Source organism: Crinia signifera, chromosome 1 (assembly GCF_055691185.1).
Source record: "Crinia signifera chromosome 1, ASM5569118v1, whole genome shotgun sequence".
NCBI classification, from domain to species: Eukaryota; Metazoa; Chordata; class Amphibia; order Anura; family Myobatrachidae; genus Crinia; species Crinia signifera.
The window spans coordinates 119768576-119786309 of NC_139217.1; the positions used below are offsets into that span (position 1 = coordinate 119768576).

Below are 17734 nucleotides of genomic sequence, written 5' to 3' on the forward strand. Positions count from 1 at the left end.
GACGACTGTCGTCTCTCCTCCACCCTGATTACTGCTTCCCATGCTAGAGTACAGGACTTTGCCCGTGCTGCACCCCTTCAGTGGAACGCACTCCCTCGCTCCATTAGACTCTCCCCGATCTTGCAAAGCTTCAAACGGGCACTGAAAACTCACCTATTCATCAAAGCGTACCCTTCCACTGCATAAACCAGCTGGTTCTCCGACCCCTTGCCTGTTTACATCCTGCTATCTAACCACCACCCCCTCGCTTGCACCTCTTGTAATCTGTCTGTCTCCCCTTCCTACTAGATTGTAAGCTCCTCCGAGTAGGGCCCTCTTCCTTCCTGTTGTCAAAGCCCACTTCTCTTCACATTTCACTCACAGCTCTCCTTTACTCCAACACTCAGTGACCATCTTCATACTCATCTCCATCATTGGCCTCAAGCCTCTAGTTGTATGTTGATGGGGTCCTCACTACTTACATTTAAGCTGTAATGTGTATTGAACTGTGGTGCTCTCTATTTGTACTGTATTTTTGTTATTTATTCAATGTTATGCCAAGTTTTGTCTCCCTGTATTGTTCCTGTGTACGGCGCTGCGAAACACTTGTGGCGCCTTATAAATAAAATTATAATAATAATAATAAGTATACCCTGTACCTTTCACACCAGCCAGGTCCCCGGGTTGTACCCGGGAACAACCCTGGTACCTAGCCGGGTTGAAATTTGCCCGGGATTTTGTCCCGGGAACCTTTCACACCAGCGCTAGTACCGGGTTGTTCCCGGATTCAACCCGGGAATTTAGGCTGGTGTGAATGGGGTATTAGGTGTAGTACATGCAAATGTCCCTATTGCAGGTACTGTAATTATGGTGCATGGTACAGCGCCGCCAGCTGAGAACTAGTGAAAAGCAAAGATTGCGTGATACTTTTCAAACCAACTGGCATGTACGGTACAATGAGTGACCTAGTCCGTGTACTTGCTGGGATACATGTTACATATTATCTTGTAAAGTCTGTAAAAAAAATTTCCCCCAAATACAAACTTTAATGGGAAAAAAAACAGTAGCAGTGGTTTAGAGCTGGTCATTTTTGAACATTTGGGATGAGATACAAATAACATATGATGTGACTTAAAGACTTAAGGGGTGTACACATGGGGGGTTATTCTGATTGAGTCGTAAGGCTGCAAATTCGCAGCCTTGCGAGCCCCCAGGCGCCTTCCTGCGAACACTGGTACGCCACCCTCCCCCTCACACGCTGGGTTCGTTCACAAGGCATGTGAATGGATGTTTAACATAAACATCCATTCGCAGGCCAGGGCGAAACTCCCACATATTTTGATGGTTGACAACCATCGATTGATGTAGTGAATGCACGCATATCCAAGGTTACTCTCAGGTCACTTAGATATTCGTGCACATTCGGGAGGAAGTGGGCGGTCAGCTGACATCCGGTGATGTCTGCTGCCCAGCAACCACATCACAGGGTGATTTCCCTGGGAACGCCCAGTGTTTTCATGGGAACACCCATGAAATGCTGGGCGCTCTCATCGGCACGACTATACGCTACCACCCGTAATCTTGGATGCATGCACCCGGTGAACAGTCTGTTTGCCGTGGCTGAATACGCCCGGCCTATGCACATGCGTAGAAATGTGGCTGCGCATACGCACACCATCGTTCAAGGTGCGAATGAGCAGCCAGGTATGAATGCCTAAATAAGTTCTATGTGACCTGAACAAGGTCTATGTGCGATTTCCTTGCTATTCGTTCACGATTAGATCAGGATGCAATCACACGGAGCAAGCGCATTTGATTGCCACTATATAGTACAGATCTGTCCATTGTACTATTTAATTTTGATGCCGTGGGGCCGTGTATTGGGATTGAATCGAAATTGAATGCGTTCGATTTTGATTCAATTTAGTTTATATAAGCAAAATCAAATACAAAAATAGACTACATCAAACCGTGTGTACATCTAACTATAAGAAAGTGGTAAATGTAGCTTCCGGTTTGAGGATTTGCTATTGTCACTTATGGCTAATCAGATTGGGTTGGTACAGTCTATAATGATCTTTTAGATGGCCACATGTTAAACAATGATTTGTAAGTTGGCTGATGTGCTGTCCATATATTGCCTACATTACACATGATGACTGTGCTTCCTGTGAACATTGTTATGACATCAGAAAAATTCAGCTAACTCTCTGACCATCCCCGTCTATGATCCGTCATTATGTGGCGTAAGTGGTCTGCAAAGCTTCCTCTATCCTAGCTCTGCAGATTACTTACTTACATGTGCTGATAATTACGTAGATGTATGGGACAGCAAATAACAATTTAGAATAGGCTGCCATAATAGCTTTTAAACGGGGGCACCTATGAATTACATGGGTTCTGCGACCTGCATTTTTACCTGGTTTTAAATAGCCAAAGGACCTGCCTTAATCATACTGTAGGTATCCCGGATTATTGTGATGTTATGGCTGGCCTAATTTAGAAATTAATTAAATTGTATCTTTGATCAGCAAACTTTATTTTAAGAAATTGGATTACAACTAGCACCAGCAGGTGGAAATATTCTCTCGACGATCTGCTGCCAACAGGGTGAGTAAAAATGTTGTATTACTTCCTAGCAAAGCAGCACATGCATATACTTTTACTAGCTTAGTTGCCCTTCTCTGTACCTGTTCAAATTCATTTACGCACCTTAAAAAGGACATTAATAAATAGGTACAGAGAAGGGCAACTTAGCTAGTAAAAGGTCTCGAATCACTAGAATACCGTACAAAGATAGGCTAACCAGGCTGAATATGTTTTCACTGGAGGTTGAGAGGTGATATGATTGGTATGTTCAAATACAGGATTGGGAATCATGGAACTGGGAGGTGATTTTTCCACTCATACCCCTTTTCCACTAGCCTGAATATACCAGGTTTTTGCATGGGAGCGTGCAAAACCCGGGATTTTAGGCAGGTGGAAACGCTCCCTGTAGAAATAACCCAGGTCGCCAGACCCGGCATTTCTACCCAGGTAGCGACCAGGGTTGAACATGGGTTCAACCTGGGTCACTGTGTAGTGTAAAGGGTTAACCGGGGTCAATGCGACCTGGTTCCATTCACTACAGTGCAAAAGCCGGTGCTGGGAGATTCTTTCATCTCCCAGCGCCTCCTGGACCCCACCTCCCAATGACGTCACCAGCCAGGCATTATGCCGGATGGGGACTCTAGTGTGAATGGGTTTGCAAGCCAGGTCACATGCAGGCTGTAGCCGGGTACAAAATCCCAGGTGCTCCCGGCTTGCAGATGGAAAAGGGGTATCACAGGCCTATACTTAGGACATGCGGGCATGTACTGAGGCACGAGGAAAATACATTGTGTACTGAATTAAGAAGAGGATTCTACGGGATATATTTTTGACCACTTAGGGAATCCTATAGATATGACTTACTCAAGTCAGTAGTTACAAGTAAAATAGGTTGAACTCGATGGACTAATGGCTTTTATTTACCCTTAATTACTATGTTACTATTCACAATATAGCATGGGACAAAAATCTAGGCCTAGCTGGAGAATAAAGAGGCCCTGTAAGAGCCAAAGATCTAAGAACATCGAGAGCTAAACTCCTTACACAGGGCAGTATATCTAGCCTTTGTCCAAAGTTTCAACAAATCATCATTGGATAGCCAACAACTAGGTTGACAAGCATCAGGTTGACATGTATGAAGGGCAACATGGGGTTAGGTGGACAGGGTCATTAGGTCTACACAAGCATTCGGTCGACATGGGGTTTTCCACTTTTTTTACAGACTGTCGATGCAGATGACATGGACACTAAAAAAGTGCACCGCGTACCCTCGTATGGCTCACTGCTCTTGCCATTCTTCTGGCACGGTGCCTCACTGCGCTCGGCATGCTATTTTGTTCTCCCACCACGCCTTAGTGGGTGGTGTGACATGAAACGCCGCCTGTCTGCACATGTCGGCTCAAACAAAAAGTGAAAAACCCCATGTTGACCTTTTGACTGTCGACCTTCCCAATGTTCGACCTAATGCTTGTGTTGACATAATGACCCTGTCGACCTTCATGCATTTCAACCTAATGCTTGTAGACCTGGTGACTATATCCCCAAAGCATTAATGAGAGCTGTTATGGTTGTAACTAGGGGTAACTGCAACAGCCTAGCAGTGATGCTTTCTGCTTGGAGCAAGGACAATTCTGCAAAACATCCGGGGTGCCTATTTATTTACAAGGTTCCCCAGTGGATCTTTGGGGTCTATTATGAGGTGTACAATGAGGGGAAACATAACTTTTGGATGGCCAAGCTACATAAACCAAAATGATTCAAGGAACCTGATCTATCCTGATTTTGTGCAATAATCTGAAAGAAGTGGTCATTTAGAGACACTGTCTAAAGATAGACTCCGTCTGGACAGCAAGTCTGCCAGTTTGTGTCTCTAGATTTGTAAATGGCTAAAGCAACAATTTGCATTTACATGGCCCAATTCCACATTGTAACAGTGAGAAGGAGTTGGCACTACACATCCTGCTGATATAGGTCACTGCCATGGTTCCGTAAAATAACTAGCGCCTTGTAAATTGATAAAGGGAACCAATCAATTTAAAAGTTTCACTTTGTTATAGCGAGGCGTGCTGCCTATAGGCTACTAATACTGCCCTACGACCAAACAAGTAAACGGAGCTGTTCATAGGACACAGCATAGTCGGCCATTTTGTGGGTTGAAGTAATATTAAGACCATAAGTACACCGGGAAATGTTATTGTCGCTTTACTCATGCTTCAGGGATATGATTAGTTTCTAGAGAATTAATAGCTTGTTTTCTCATGAATATTGATTCAGTCAACAAAATGACTGTTTCCATTGTATGCAGCTGACTGGTTTATGCTCTGGAGTAGTATTGTGCACACAGGAGCAGAGCAGGAGGCAGGTGTTCTTTTCTTAATGAGTGCGCCGACCTTGCTCACTACTATGCAGCTCTTGTGCTAATCCTTATTATGTAGGCCCACTCTGGCAGGAGATCTGCAGCTCTGCAAATAAGGATCTATTTTTAGGCTTTGCTATGCAACACATCACAGCAGAGATGTTGGTATACATTAAACAAAAGTGCCCTTTTCAGACTCCTTGCTCTGGAAACATGTAGTTTTGTACTGTATAGAATGTATTTGCTAGCTATTTGTGTGTTTTATTATGTAATATACAGTATATTATATTCCAAAATATTTAAATTATTATTTTTATTATTACTATAAAGCAAACACCTTCTTTAACACTGTATGACTTATTAAATCACTTGTTATTAATTATGACATAATATAATCTATGTAAGACCGTGATAGAGACACATTCTACAGGGGTGCATGTGGGGCTCTCTATAGTAGCTGCATGATGCTTTTAATCTCAGTAATTATTGAAAATCTGTTTACTGAAATGAGAAGACAACTTTATAAAAACATTTCAGAATACACGTTAAACAAGTGATAGAAGCTTTAAAAATTAGAAAAGAAAATGAAAGTAGCTGGGGCTGAAGGCGAAGGATCAGAGGGCCATAGGGCTCATCACTGCTCTAAGCCAGGGGTCCTCAAACTATTTTGCTCTGGGACCCTATCAGACAATAATGACAGGACCCCAGCAAGTTACTGCAGAAGGTCATCACATCACATGTGTAGGCAGCAGACAGCACATACATGGTAGCATTGTGGAGGCACAACATGATGGGAGGAGTCTAAAATAACAGACCATTCAACAGATTTATCAGACTCCTTGAATCACTGACTGAGATTAGAAAAGTCATCAGCCGGATGGTCAGCAACATAGAGTCGCGACCCCATGCTGAGTAGGTTGGGACCCACTTCTGGGTCAGGACCCACAGTTTGAGAACCACTGCTCTAAGCTATTAAACATGTTACCAAAGGCCCACAAATGCACAATCACCTAGCAGTGCAAGCTGTGTCCACGGGAGGAATCTGAGGCAGGAAGTGAAAGTCATACACAAGATAGATACAGATAGAACAATGTAATGGGGCCCACACACGGCGCAACACGGCAAGATCGCTCAGCACACAGCGATGCACAGCGATGTGTCAGCGCTGTGTGCTGAGCGATCTGTCAGTGCCATGTTCTCCGGTAAGAACACTGGGCCTGACCGTGAAAATGCCCTGAAGTCGCCCCGTGTGTAGGGGCCATTACTCCACATAGATAGGACCCTAGTTGGATTAAAACGATGGGTGTGTGTGACAATATTCAGCCATGTTTTGTGGCTTTTATTCATCTTTAAACAAAAAGAAAAGCTGCAATATTGAGCATTTTAATTCTGTGCTTACCCATAGAGTGGGCTACACAAATAGCGATGGCATTATTATACAATTGTAAGACATTATCCAGAACATTCACTCTGAATTATGCCAGATGAATCCTATCCCACTTTTATCTGGCCTATGGTTTTCCTTTAATTGAAAGCATACAGAAACACGCACACGTTCTGCTTTAGATGCTTTATTTTTCTTTAGCAATTCTTAATTCCTTTATGTTCACAATATGAGCCTAAATACGTGAGGCCAAATCATTTCTACCAATGTGTGAGTGAGAGAGAGTTTGGAGAGGAGGTTGTCTGCATGCTAATTGTCTGACAGGCCTCTGATTTCTCCTTGCTAGACCAGAAGACAGCGTGAAAGTCATCCAGCGGGATATTTAATAATGCAAAGGGATTCTGCAGAAGGGGCGCTCTATTGCTTTCTCACTCTCCCCAAAGGTGTATTATAGCTCCTATTTGGCAGGCAGTTGGCAAAGTTGTGCTGGAGACCTGCCAGGCCTGCACTGCAGTAAATCAAGCCTTGTTTTTAGATCTTTTGGAGGAGATATTTTCTATAAAGTGCTTGTTGGTTGCTGAGATCCCAAATCCAAGGACTTGCATTGTGCATGGTTAAACGGGTGTCAACAGACAGGGAGAGATGTTTGGTGCTGAATTCTTTCTCTAAGGAATATATCCCTTTTAAAAACTGCGTGCCCTTTAATCCATTCTGATGCGATAAATCTTTTTATATTGCACTAAAGCAAAAATATCAGTTTTGCTCCCAAAATGCACGTGATCAGGTTGGATGTTTTTCCAAGATAAATGAAATTGCCTGCTCATTGGACAAGCCACAGAAGTGCGTTCTTTAGAGAGCTGGTAAGTTGCATATGCAAGCTACCTACACTCCTCATTTTAAAGGTTTCAAAGCAAAAATCTTTTTTTTTTTTTGTGTTATAATGTTATTACTGGAATCTATTGTGTTGCTATAGCCTATTGGGATGGTGCACAGGCTTCTGGGATAGTGAGTCGACAAAGTCTAAGTCAACGCCTATAAATGGTCAACATATCGTAGGTCAACATTGACCAAGGTCGACAAAAAGAAAAAGGCCAACATTGGCATGGTCGACACTGAAAGGTTGGCAAAGGTTTTTCATGGCTTGTGATGTCTATGTCATCATATGTCGACATGAACACCATATAAGTGTATCGTTGCGCTCGCCATGATTCTGGAACGGTGCCTCGCTGTGTTCAGCAATCCATTATAATCTAACTATATACACACACTTGGACGATAAAGTATGAACTAAGTCTGGCTGAACAAAAAAAAAGTATGAAAAACTTGTGTCGACCTTCTGTCAATGTGGACCTGTGGGATGTCGATCATTTATAGGTGTTGATCTAGTGACTGCGGACCTTAGACATTGTCGACCCAAGGACAGGATACCGGTGCACAGCAGATGTGAAAGCGAAAATTAGGCCATTGGTGCTGGCTTATTGGTAAATAGCAGGAATGCAGTGGTAATGCAGGGGTTATGGGCAGTGGTATCAGACACAGGGTATTGTGCTAAAAAAAGTCCATCCTCAGGAGTGAAGTACTGCACATGTGCACTTTTGTAACAGTTTACAGTAAAGATGATTTATTTATTACTAGTTAAAAGCTTGTAAAAATTAAGACTTCTGCAATATACTTTCACTTTGAGCAGTGGCAGTTTTTTTACCCACAAACTCTCCACCCTAGTGCCCATCTGTTCCTACCTCCAATCTGTTTTCACAACTCCCTGTGTGTCCCTGCAAATATTGCTTTTACTTTGGTCCGTTTAGTGGTACTTCAACTCATAGACACACATTATATATATATATATATATATATATATATATATATATACACACATACACAGTCAGGTCCATAACTATTGAGACAAATTGAGACACAATTCTCATATTTTGGGCTCTATACATCACCACAATGGATTTGAAATGAACCAAACAAGATGTGCTTTAACTGCAGACATTTTTTGTATGTAGCCATTCAAAGTGGCAAAGCGCAGTGCGTAAAGTCCCGTTTGGGTGCACAACAATTTTGGCACACTGCTCACCACCTCAGGAGGAAATGGTGATAGTGCCCCAATGGCAGAACAATTGAATCCCTATAGATTGTAGGCTTGTGAGCAGGGCCCTCTTACCTCCATGTCAGTTTGTATCTACCCAGTTTGTTTAATCACTTATGTTTCCAATTGTAAAGCGCAACAGAATATGCTGCGCTATATAAGAAACTGTAAATAAATAAATATTTGCTGCTGTTGGGATGGACGTATCCTTATTTCAATTACAGCCATACAAAACTAGATGTAAGAAATACAGTAAACACAAGAGAGAGGTATCTGTCTCCTACTTATACCTGTTAACAAATATGACATTAGTGATGCACCAGTCTCTGTAATCAGAGGCAAACTGGTTATAGGCCCTAATGGGATTTGTACCTGAGTTCACCTCATTTTCCCTCTTTTTAAATACAGTAGTAAGTAAATGTAAGATACGCTGCATCTTAAGCAACTACTCTACAATCCGATCTGTATTTCAGCAAGGAAATACAAACCAATCTTTGCTAGTGAAACCCCAGGCTGGAACAGGGGACTGCACGGAGTTTGAAAGTTGCTATAATGAATATGTATCCTGGGCGGTGCTGTCGGGTTACACAATATAGCGCATACACACTCAACAATATTACCAAAAATATCGTTCAGTGACGTCACCGTGTAACCTTTTGAGCATGAAGTCATTTGCTGATATGTCAAACTGAGAGGATGGGGAGAGAGTTGTTAACGACCTGCAGGGGCGAGTATGGTCATATATACCATACACACTGGGCAATATATTAAATTGTGTCACTCAGAAGGTCCAAACTGAGATATATATATATATATATATATATATATATATTTTTCAATACCTTAAGTTCTGCAAGTGACTATAAAATATGAAGATTCCTAGTTTATCTAGAGTTTTGTGCTAGAACAGGATGATGATTATATTAAAGTTCCATAAATTGTGACGTTATTTTGTAGTAAATAATACCCCGTTTCCCTTGTTGCAATAACCCAGGTTATTGCCAGGTCAACCCGGATCTTGGCTCATGTTCAGTTACATGGGTTAGACATTGGTGTTAGATGGAAAAGGTTTATAAGAGATGTATTCCACGTAAGAGATGACCCAATATGGTTAATCACTTCCTGCTCACTAGCTAGGGACTGGTTTTTTTTCCAATGGTGAACAAACATTTAAAAATATTTTATTTTATATGCGCCTTGAGACCTTTCACATTGCAGGTGAAAATTTTTTAAAAATCATTTAATACCATTCAAACGTTCAACCCGTTTAACCCCCAAGGGACACGTTTCAAGCCATTGAAATAGAGCTGTTCAAACTGCCAAAAAAACGGCTTTAAAACGTGTAGGACTCTGCTTTTTAACCGTGTTGAAATACCGGTTAACTTTAACCGGTAAATCAACTCTGGCACTTTGACATTGCAGCCTTAAACGTTTTAAAATGGAAAAAAAACGGCAATATACCGTTTTAAAAGTGCGATGTGAAAGGGGTATAAGAGAGATGCAGATCCAGAGACCGTGGCAATTTGATTTTCTCCTATTCTGGGGAATTACATAGATGGAAAATTCTGTGAACATGGTAGTGTGAAAAGCTTATACATTGAACTGCAAGAATCCACACATCTATTTCATTTTTGTCCATGCAAAATGTGAGAACTGTCAATGCCCGACACCTGCAGCTGTTGTTTTTGACAGCTGCGGGTGGTATTGCCCCATGGACATCCATTGTAGAGGCTACTGCTGTGCACAGGAGATTTAATGATAGCAGTGAGATCTTGCGCATGGGCACTGGAGTCGCACAGGAGGTGATACCATGCAGCGACACTAGGATGCGCTGCGGGTTCTGACGTGCATTGTCGGAGGGGAAAGTTTGGTACTTGTTTCCTAGAACAGCGCCACCGATTTCTATTGTATGTCATCGGGCCGGAAAATCGGTCAGATCGCATCGCATGCGGCCAAATTGCATGCAATGCGACCAAATCGACACGATTTTTAATTGTACAGCCACCCTGATGGCTGATTACAATGTTAAATGCCCCCCCCCCCCCGACCCAATTTTTAATTGTTTACCCACCCTGATGGGTAATTAATATTCCAAATGCCCCCCCATTGTTAACGCCACGCCACGATCAACACCAACCTGAAGCGTGGCGAGGGGCGGCGGTACGGGTCCTCCGACTTTTTCATACCCCCACTATCCACATCGGCATGGAGTTGAATTTATATAGTGTGGTGAGCGCAGCGAGCCACCGAGCTTGAAGCGTGGCGAGCGCAGCGCGCCCCACGCGGGGATGTGGAATACATGTGAAGTATTCCGCGTCTCCGTGTGGGGCTCGCTGCACTCGCCACGCTTCAGGCTCGGTGGCTCACTACGCTCGCCACACTATATAAATTCAACTCCACGCCAACGTGTATATTGGGGGTATGAAAAGGTCGGAGGACCCGTACTGCCGCCCCTCGCGGGCTTGCTGCGCTCGCCACGCTTCAGGTTGACGTTTATCGTGGTGTTGCGTTAACAAAGGGGGGCATTTCACATAATAATTAAATATCATGTGGGTATACAATTAAAAATCGGGTATGGGGGGGCATTTAACATTGGGTACAATGTGAAATCGGATCGGTCGCATCGCATGCCATTGTAATGGCATGCGATGCGACCGATTTTTAAATTGTATGGGAAGGTCTTTAAAACCCGAAAATCGGGTCTGTCAGCTCTGATCGGGTCCTATCGCATACCTTAAGTTGTGGTATGCGATGGGACCCGACGGGCGCCGTGCTAGGAAACAAGTACCGAAAGTTTTCACTCCCCCCTCCCCAGCAGCCAAGATTTCTGCGCTAGTGCTTCTCTTTGGTAAAGAGGGGAAACAGGAAGAGCCAAACCTGCATAATATGGGCCAGTATCATAGATCTCTTCCATAGTTTTTAAAATACAGGTGACTCTCCCTTTGGAAATATTTTGGAGTATACCAGTACATTATCCTCTGCCCTAAAACATCCGTAGTTTGTGTTCTGGAATCTAGATTATGATAGCAGTGTTAAACATGGATTCATTGTTTACCAATCACGTCAGTCGTTGAGTATATGCGTATTCGATGCTCTTAAGTACAATGGCACCATCACAGCAGAATAGATGAAACATACTCGAGCTGTAGACAGTACTGTATTGTTTAAGCACCATAAGTAAGAAAATGCCCCTGGAGCACTCACATAAACACACGTCTGTTCTCTGATGGCTAAGGCTGACCCAGACTGGCCATCTGTGTCCACTAGGTGGGGAAACTCTCTCACATGACAAGAGCCCTGACTGTGCTGCTTTTTATGTTTTGAAGGTCTGGTCAAGAATAGATTCAAACTTTTTTATTTTAATTGAATCTTGTTTTTCTAAGTTAAGCATTGCATTTATGGGTTGCATGCAAATTGCAAGCTTCCACTGGGGTGAAATGAAATTAAGAAATTGAGGAAATGCCTGCACAAAGACCGGCTTCATGTTTTCACTTCCCGTCCAAGATTTTCCTTGGTAAAACCGGTTTTGTGTAATGTAATCTGTGTTCTCAGAATACCTACAATATAACATTGCACTTTTGCCCTTTTATTCTTGAGCATGCATAATGTCTAGTGCTGTGTTACTTAAAACAATTACATAATAAAGTACTTATGTATTATCTGGGCTCCCATGTTAAATGCACCCCATTTTTTCATACCCCTACTATCCAAATACGCATGGAGTTGATTTTATATAGTGTGGCGAGCGCAGCGAGCCACCGTGCCCGAAGCGTGGCGAGCGGATGCGGTCTCATAAGAAAAACGGGAGCCCAGATATTACATAAGTACCCATAATAATAATAATAATCATCACTATATATATTTCTATGACCATTTCATTTTATATTAAGTGTGTGTTTTTTTTTTTTTTTTTACAAATATATATTTATTTGTTATTCTGTCATTTCAGCCCTGATGATATCGGTACCTGCTGGTATATCCTTTTGTCTGGTTCTGTGTTTATCAAAGAGTCCATGTTTCTTCCTAGGAGCAGGTAGGTGGATTTATTCTGCAAATAAATGTGAAATATGTTCCACAGCTGCCATTTTGGAAAGATTAGTTCAGTATACATGGATGTCTCCCATTTTGTGCAAATGGCATATGTATAGTTAGAAATTATTAGTTTTAATGATTGTATTTTGGTAATATGTTCTCTGCATATTTATCATTTTACCCGCATAATTTTGCTTTAAAATCCACCTTTAACCATTTGAGTGCCAAGGGAATTTGTCAACATAACTTAAGGTGGCCATACATCTACAGATCGATTGTCAGATTGGTCTGGTTGTAACAAAAACCTGGTAAAATCTGAATGACCGTTTTTGGCAGTTTTCCAGCATTTCAAAGCAAATGGTCAACTGTCATTTGCTCTCATCCATTAGCAGGATTTTTTTCCAACCAGCCCAATCTGGCAATTGATCTGTAGATGTATGGCCAGCTTTAGTTGTGAAAATTGGAAAGCAAACATATTTATTTATTTGTTTATTTATCTATCTATCATAATGATCTGTAATGTTTACCTTTTATATACGAAATACCACCTTTTTTTCCATAACATTTTTTTGTTAGAATTTATATAACAAATGTGAGCAACGCTGGCATTTTTAGCGGATATTTTGTGCATCTCTCACAGAGATGTTGGGACTCAAATGGTTAATAAACACAGTTTCTTCTTCTGCCTTTCTTGTAGTAGTAGTAGCAGCTTCAGAAATCAGAATTGCAGCTTCAATATAAATAGCAGAATCTTGCCACTAATTGTACCTGCGCCTACTGTTAGCATAGACAATTATTTTATGGTGGACATTGATGATTGTTTGCTTTGTGGCTTAGAGTATATTTCTCCTTATGGCGCCATATTATGGGGATTAGAAGGTTCTGTGTTCCATAGCAACCAACACCTCCTTACTTGTTCTAGACTAAGCCTGGACAATCTGTGGCTCTCCAACGGTTGTGAAACTACACATCCCAGTATGTTTTGCCACAGTTTTAACATTCCCTAACAGCAAAACTGTAGCAAGGCATGCTGGGACTTGTGGTTTAACAACAGCTGGACAGCCATAGGTTGGCCAGGCCTGTTCTAGACAGACAGATTCTGGTCGTTAAGGGTTACCTCACCTTTTCCCACTTTGAATTATGGTTCTTTTGATGATAAATCTTAACAGCAATAGTCAGTTTTTATTGCACAGTAGATCAAATGCCGTTTCTTGGCTATATGTCTGAGGCTTTTGGTTTACTAGGTATTCATGTTCCAGCAATGGACTTAAAAGCACTGCTGCTCGTCAGGCTGGTGCTTTTCATGCTGCCATTTATCCAGCTTTAGAAGCATTCACAGCATTGTTATCATAGCCAGTAATGAGCATCTCAAACATTGTGTGTGACCAGGTCTTCTCAGACTTAATGTATTGCAGTTGTAGATTGTTTTTATTGAGCGCTTTGAACACTGCTTCAGCCGCTGAAGTGCTTACGTGACACGCTCTCCATTTTACTTATAGGAACAAATAATATCAATGTGGAATGATTAGATTCTGTGCTTGGATGTGCAGTGAAAAGTGCCTGTTTGTCACTACCCTTTAGGCTACGTGCTGTCACTGCTTTACACAGGGACCTGAGTAACTGCAAGCTACTGCTTAAGGGCTTGTCTAAATTTCATTTTAACCATCAATAGAATCTGTTTCTTATTGGAATCACTGGTATGAAAAGTAATGGCATTGTTAATATGCTGAGAAATAAATTAAAACATGTGTTGTACAGGAATATGCCTCCACTAAGGGGGGTATTCAATCGCCGGCGACCATCTCCCCACGGAGGAGATGGCCGCCATGCCCTATTCAATGCTGTCTTCCCCGACAGCATTGAGCAGGGTTTCTCAGCAGAAGGAGCCCGACTTCACAAACAGTCGGGCTTGTTCTGCCAAGAACGGCCGGGAAGTGACGAGTTGCAGCTTGCCTCTTCCCGGCCGCAACTCGTGGCCACGCCCATTGAATTCCGCCTGCATGTTCTCGGTCGGGCTGACCGAGAACGGGACAGGGTCACGGTGGTCGAGCAAGCTCGACCACAGTGACCTACACATTGAGAGCACAGTTTACTAAAACTGCCATGTTACAGGCTGTTTTATAAAAATTACATGCCAGGTATACACTAGAGCACAGGTTCTCAGGTCCCCAAATAGTTCATGTTTTCCATGTAACCTGTGGATTTTTAAATGTGACAGATGGTGGTACACAGTGCTCATCATCATTGATCATGTCAGCATAATGAATGTTGACATTTTGAACATAGCAGTATTTTGTCTGCCTGCCAACGCTTGTCGGTATTTTGAATGTCAGGAAATCATACTGAAACCCTTTGCCTCCCCCACCGTATATATACCCAATCTTGCCCCGTGCAACCTTAAAAAAAAAAAAATGAATGAAAAGAGAACTTAACCCTTTGCGTGCCAAGTGAATTGGTCAAAATAGGTGTGAAAAATGGCAAGCAAACATTTATATTCATCATAATGACCTGTAATTTTTACCTTATATAGGAATTTTATTTTCACAACATTTTTTTATTTGAATTTATATAACAAATATTAGTGACTCTGTCATTTTTAGCGAATATTATGCACATCTCTCACAGATGTTGGCACTCAATAGGTTAAATGAGGACGTTTTGCCTTTATTAAAGAGGGGCAACAAAAAAAGGCAAAAGTACAAAAGACATCTATGAAGATAAGTTTAAAAAATGTTTTGAGCATTGAAAAAAACATTTGGACAAATGTGTTGATTCAAGTGGAGACTACTTTAAAGGTATCTGATGTTTCACAATGTACAAATAAATACAATATTTTTTAAATAAATGAATTCCTTTTGAGTACCTACTCTTATTATTTTTGTTTTCTAGATTAAATAAAAAAAAAAAAAAAAAAAAAAATAAGACATTCTATTTCCTGTCCATATTTGAGGTATAGTTTTAGGGGTTGGAAATTCCAGTATTCTGGAAAAGTGAAATTCTTTCTCATACAATTTTCTGGTCATTTATTGGTTTAAAATCCGTTTCATGTGTTTTATTTTTTATTTTATTGGTCTTTTTTTGGGGGGTGGGGGGAGGGGGGTCTGCCCCTTATTACACACAGGTAGCTGCAGACTGGATAAGATGCCATATTCTTTTGTGAACTTCTTTTTTTCCCTTTAATAACTAGTCACCTTAATTTTTAAGGTGATATTTCTGTGCTCCGCATCTCCCCGCTACTAAAATTATGGGTTAGAGAGTTCCTTCTTTAGGTGTACAAATCATCCATGAGTATTGATACAATATGAATCACTTCTCAGTGGAAGATGACTCATTAGCGTGTGGTGATTCATTTAAGGCTAAAAGGATGCTGCTTTTACCATGTACATGAAACCTTTATATGGGCATAGGAAATAAATAACCATACTTTGTCACTATGCATATACATGTGAACGGCTTACTCTGATACTCTAAACTCTTTATCTCTGCCAGGTAAGTGGTACTCCCAACTTGTAACAAACTTGTTTGTTACAAGTTGGGAGTACCACTTACCTGGCAGAGATAAAGAAACCTCTACGGGCACATAGGGACCTATTTTAAGGTCAGTAGGTGCCCTCTAAATGTCACATAGAAATACAGAGAATACCAAGAAAATCTGGAAGTGAACCTACATATATGGTTAACATCTATGGAGTAGCGCCAAAGTGTATATTTACCATTTTGTTTAGAGTGTCCATCCAAGGGGAGCTAGTGCCCCACTAATATACACACAGCTGCAGCTCCTGGCGCTGCCATCCTCTCTATACTCTTTTCTATCTTTGGCTTACTCTGATAAATATCAAAGAAAAGAGGGTTGGTAGGAGCGCACCTCTAACTGGCAGCTGGTACTGGGGTTGTCAGCCCCGATATAATGTAATACCAATAAAGAAAGCAAGTGCACCAGCGCCGGCTGTTAATAGTGAATGAATGGACACAGCGGGGCAGCGTGGACAAGTGAGTATAACAGGAGGGGGGGGAGGGGGGGCGGGGGGTGGCAGCGCGGCGTAGCGCCGGGGTGAAAGTGGTTAATCTTTCAGCCCGGCAGCGTACACACACGGAGATGATGGCTGAAAAAATCAGCCATCATCTCTACCGTTTAAGATGCATTCCCATTGCCTCTTAAACGGTAGATTACCGTGTAAAACCCTGCTCTGAAAACGGGTTGAAATACCGTTTAACTTTAAACGGTATTTCAACTCTGGCGCTTTCCCACTGCAGCCTTAAACGGTATTTTGCCCTCAAAAATCGGCAAAATACCGTTTTAAGGCTGCAGTGGGAAAGGGGCATTACTCAGGATACAATGTTTGTTTGTTGCCATTCTTTTGTTTACTTCTACAATGCAATGCATTGCAATTTACCTCAGAGCTCTCATTCCTGTACTGAGACTTCAGGGAGATACCAGCATTGTGCAGTCTGCTGATTTGGAAATGGTTTTTATAGGAGAATTTTCATTTTTAACAAGATATCTACTTTTATATAATTGACTATAAAAATGAAGCCTATCTCTGACAATTGCCACTTTCCTCTCTAGGGGAGAACTCGACTTGTCGAGCAGGGGAGAACTCGACTTTTCGAGCAGATGAGAACTCGACTTGTCAAGCTAAATTTTCAATTAGCAAAATGAGAAAAACAAATGCAAATGCTCGACAATTCGGACTGTTACTGGTGGGATTGAAATTACAGTTTGAATAGGCGAGAACTCGACTTGTCGAGCTAAATATTCATGTCGAGCAAAACGAGAAAAACAAATGCTCGACAATTCGGACTGTGACTGGTGGGATTGAGAACCCCCCTTTGAGTGCCAACATCTCTCTGAGAGATGTTCAAAATATCGGCTAAAAATGTCAGCGTCACTCACATTCAAATAACAAATGTGTATAAAAAGATATTTCCTATATAAGGTACACATTACAGGTCATTATGATGAATACAAATGTTTGATGGCAATTTTCACACCTATTTTTGACAAATTCACTTGCCATTTATAGGGTTAAGATGCAGGCTATATATAAGACTGGTGATTAGTAGTTTTACTTTATTAGTCGCCATTAAAAGGTTGACAAGAGTCTTTCATTAATTGGAAATTTTTCATAACATCCACGCATACTCTGATTGGAAATACAGGTTGAGAATCCCTTATCCGAAATGCCCGGGGCGACGAGCATTCCGCATAAGGGATTTTTAAGTTTTTTTGTTTATTTATTTATTTTTTTTACATACTTTCCTGGTCCCAGCGGTCCCAGGGGTGCATTGCATGAGTTTGCAG

The 17734-nt window shown here is 41.6% G+C and overlaps 1 protein-coding gene across 7 annotated transcripts in view; it reads left to right on the forward strand.

Annotated features, from left to right (window-relative positions):
* The window catches only part of RAPGEF2 (Rap guanine nucleotide exchange factor 2), a 292184-nt gene that overhangs the window by 134550 nt on the left and 139900 nt on the right, over positions 1-17734 (forward strand). For all 7 annotated transcript variants that reach the window (XM_083172580.1, XM_083172571.1, XM_083172617.1 and 4 more), the window contains exon 4: positions 12350-12433. In XM_083172580.1, the coding sequence (XP_083028706.1) occupies positions 12350-12433 (84 nt within the window). The remainder of the gene's footprint in view (positions 1-12349; positions 12434-17734) is intronic.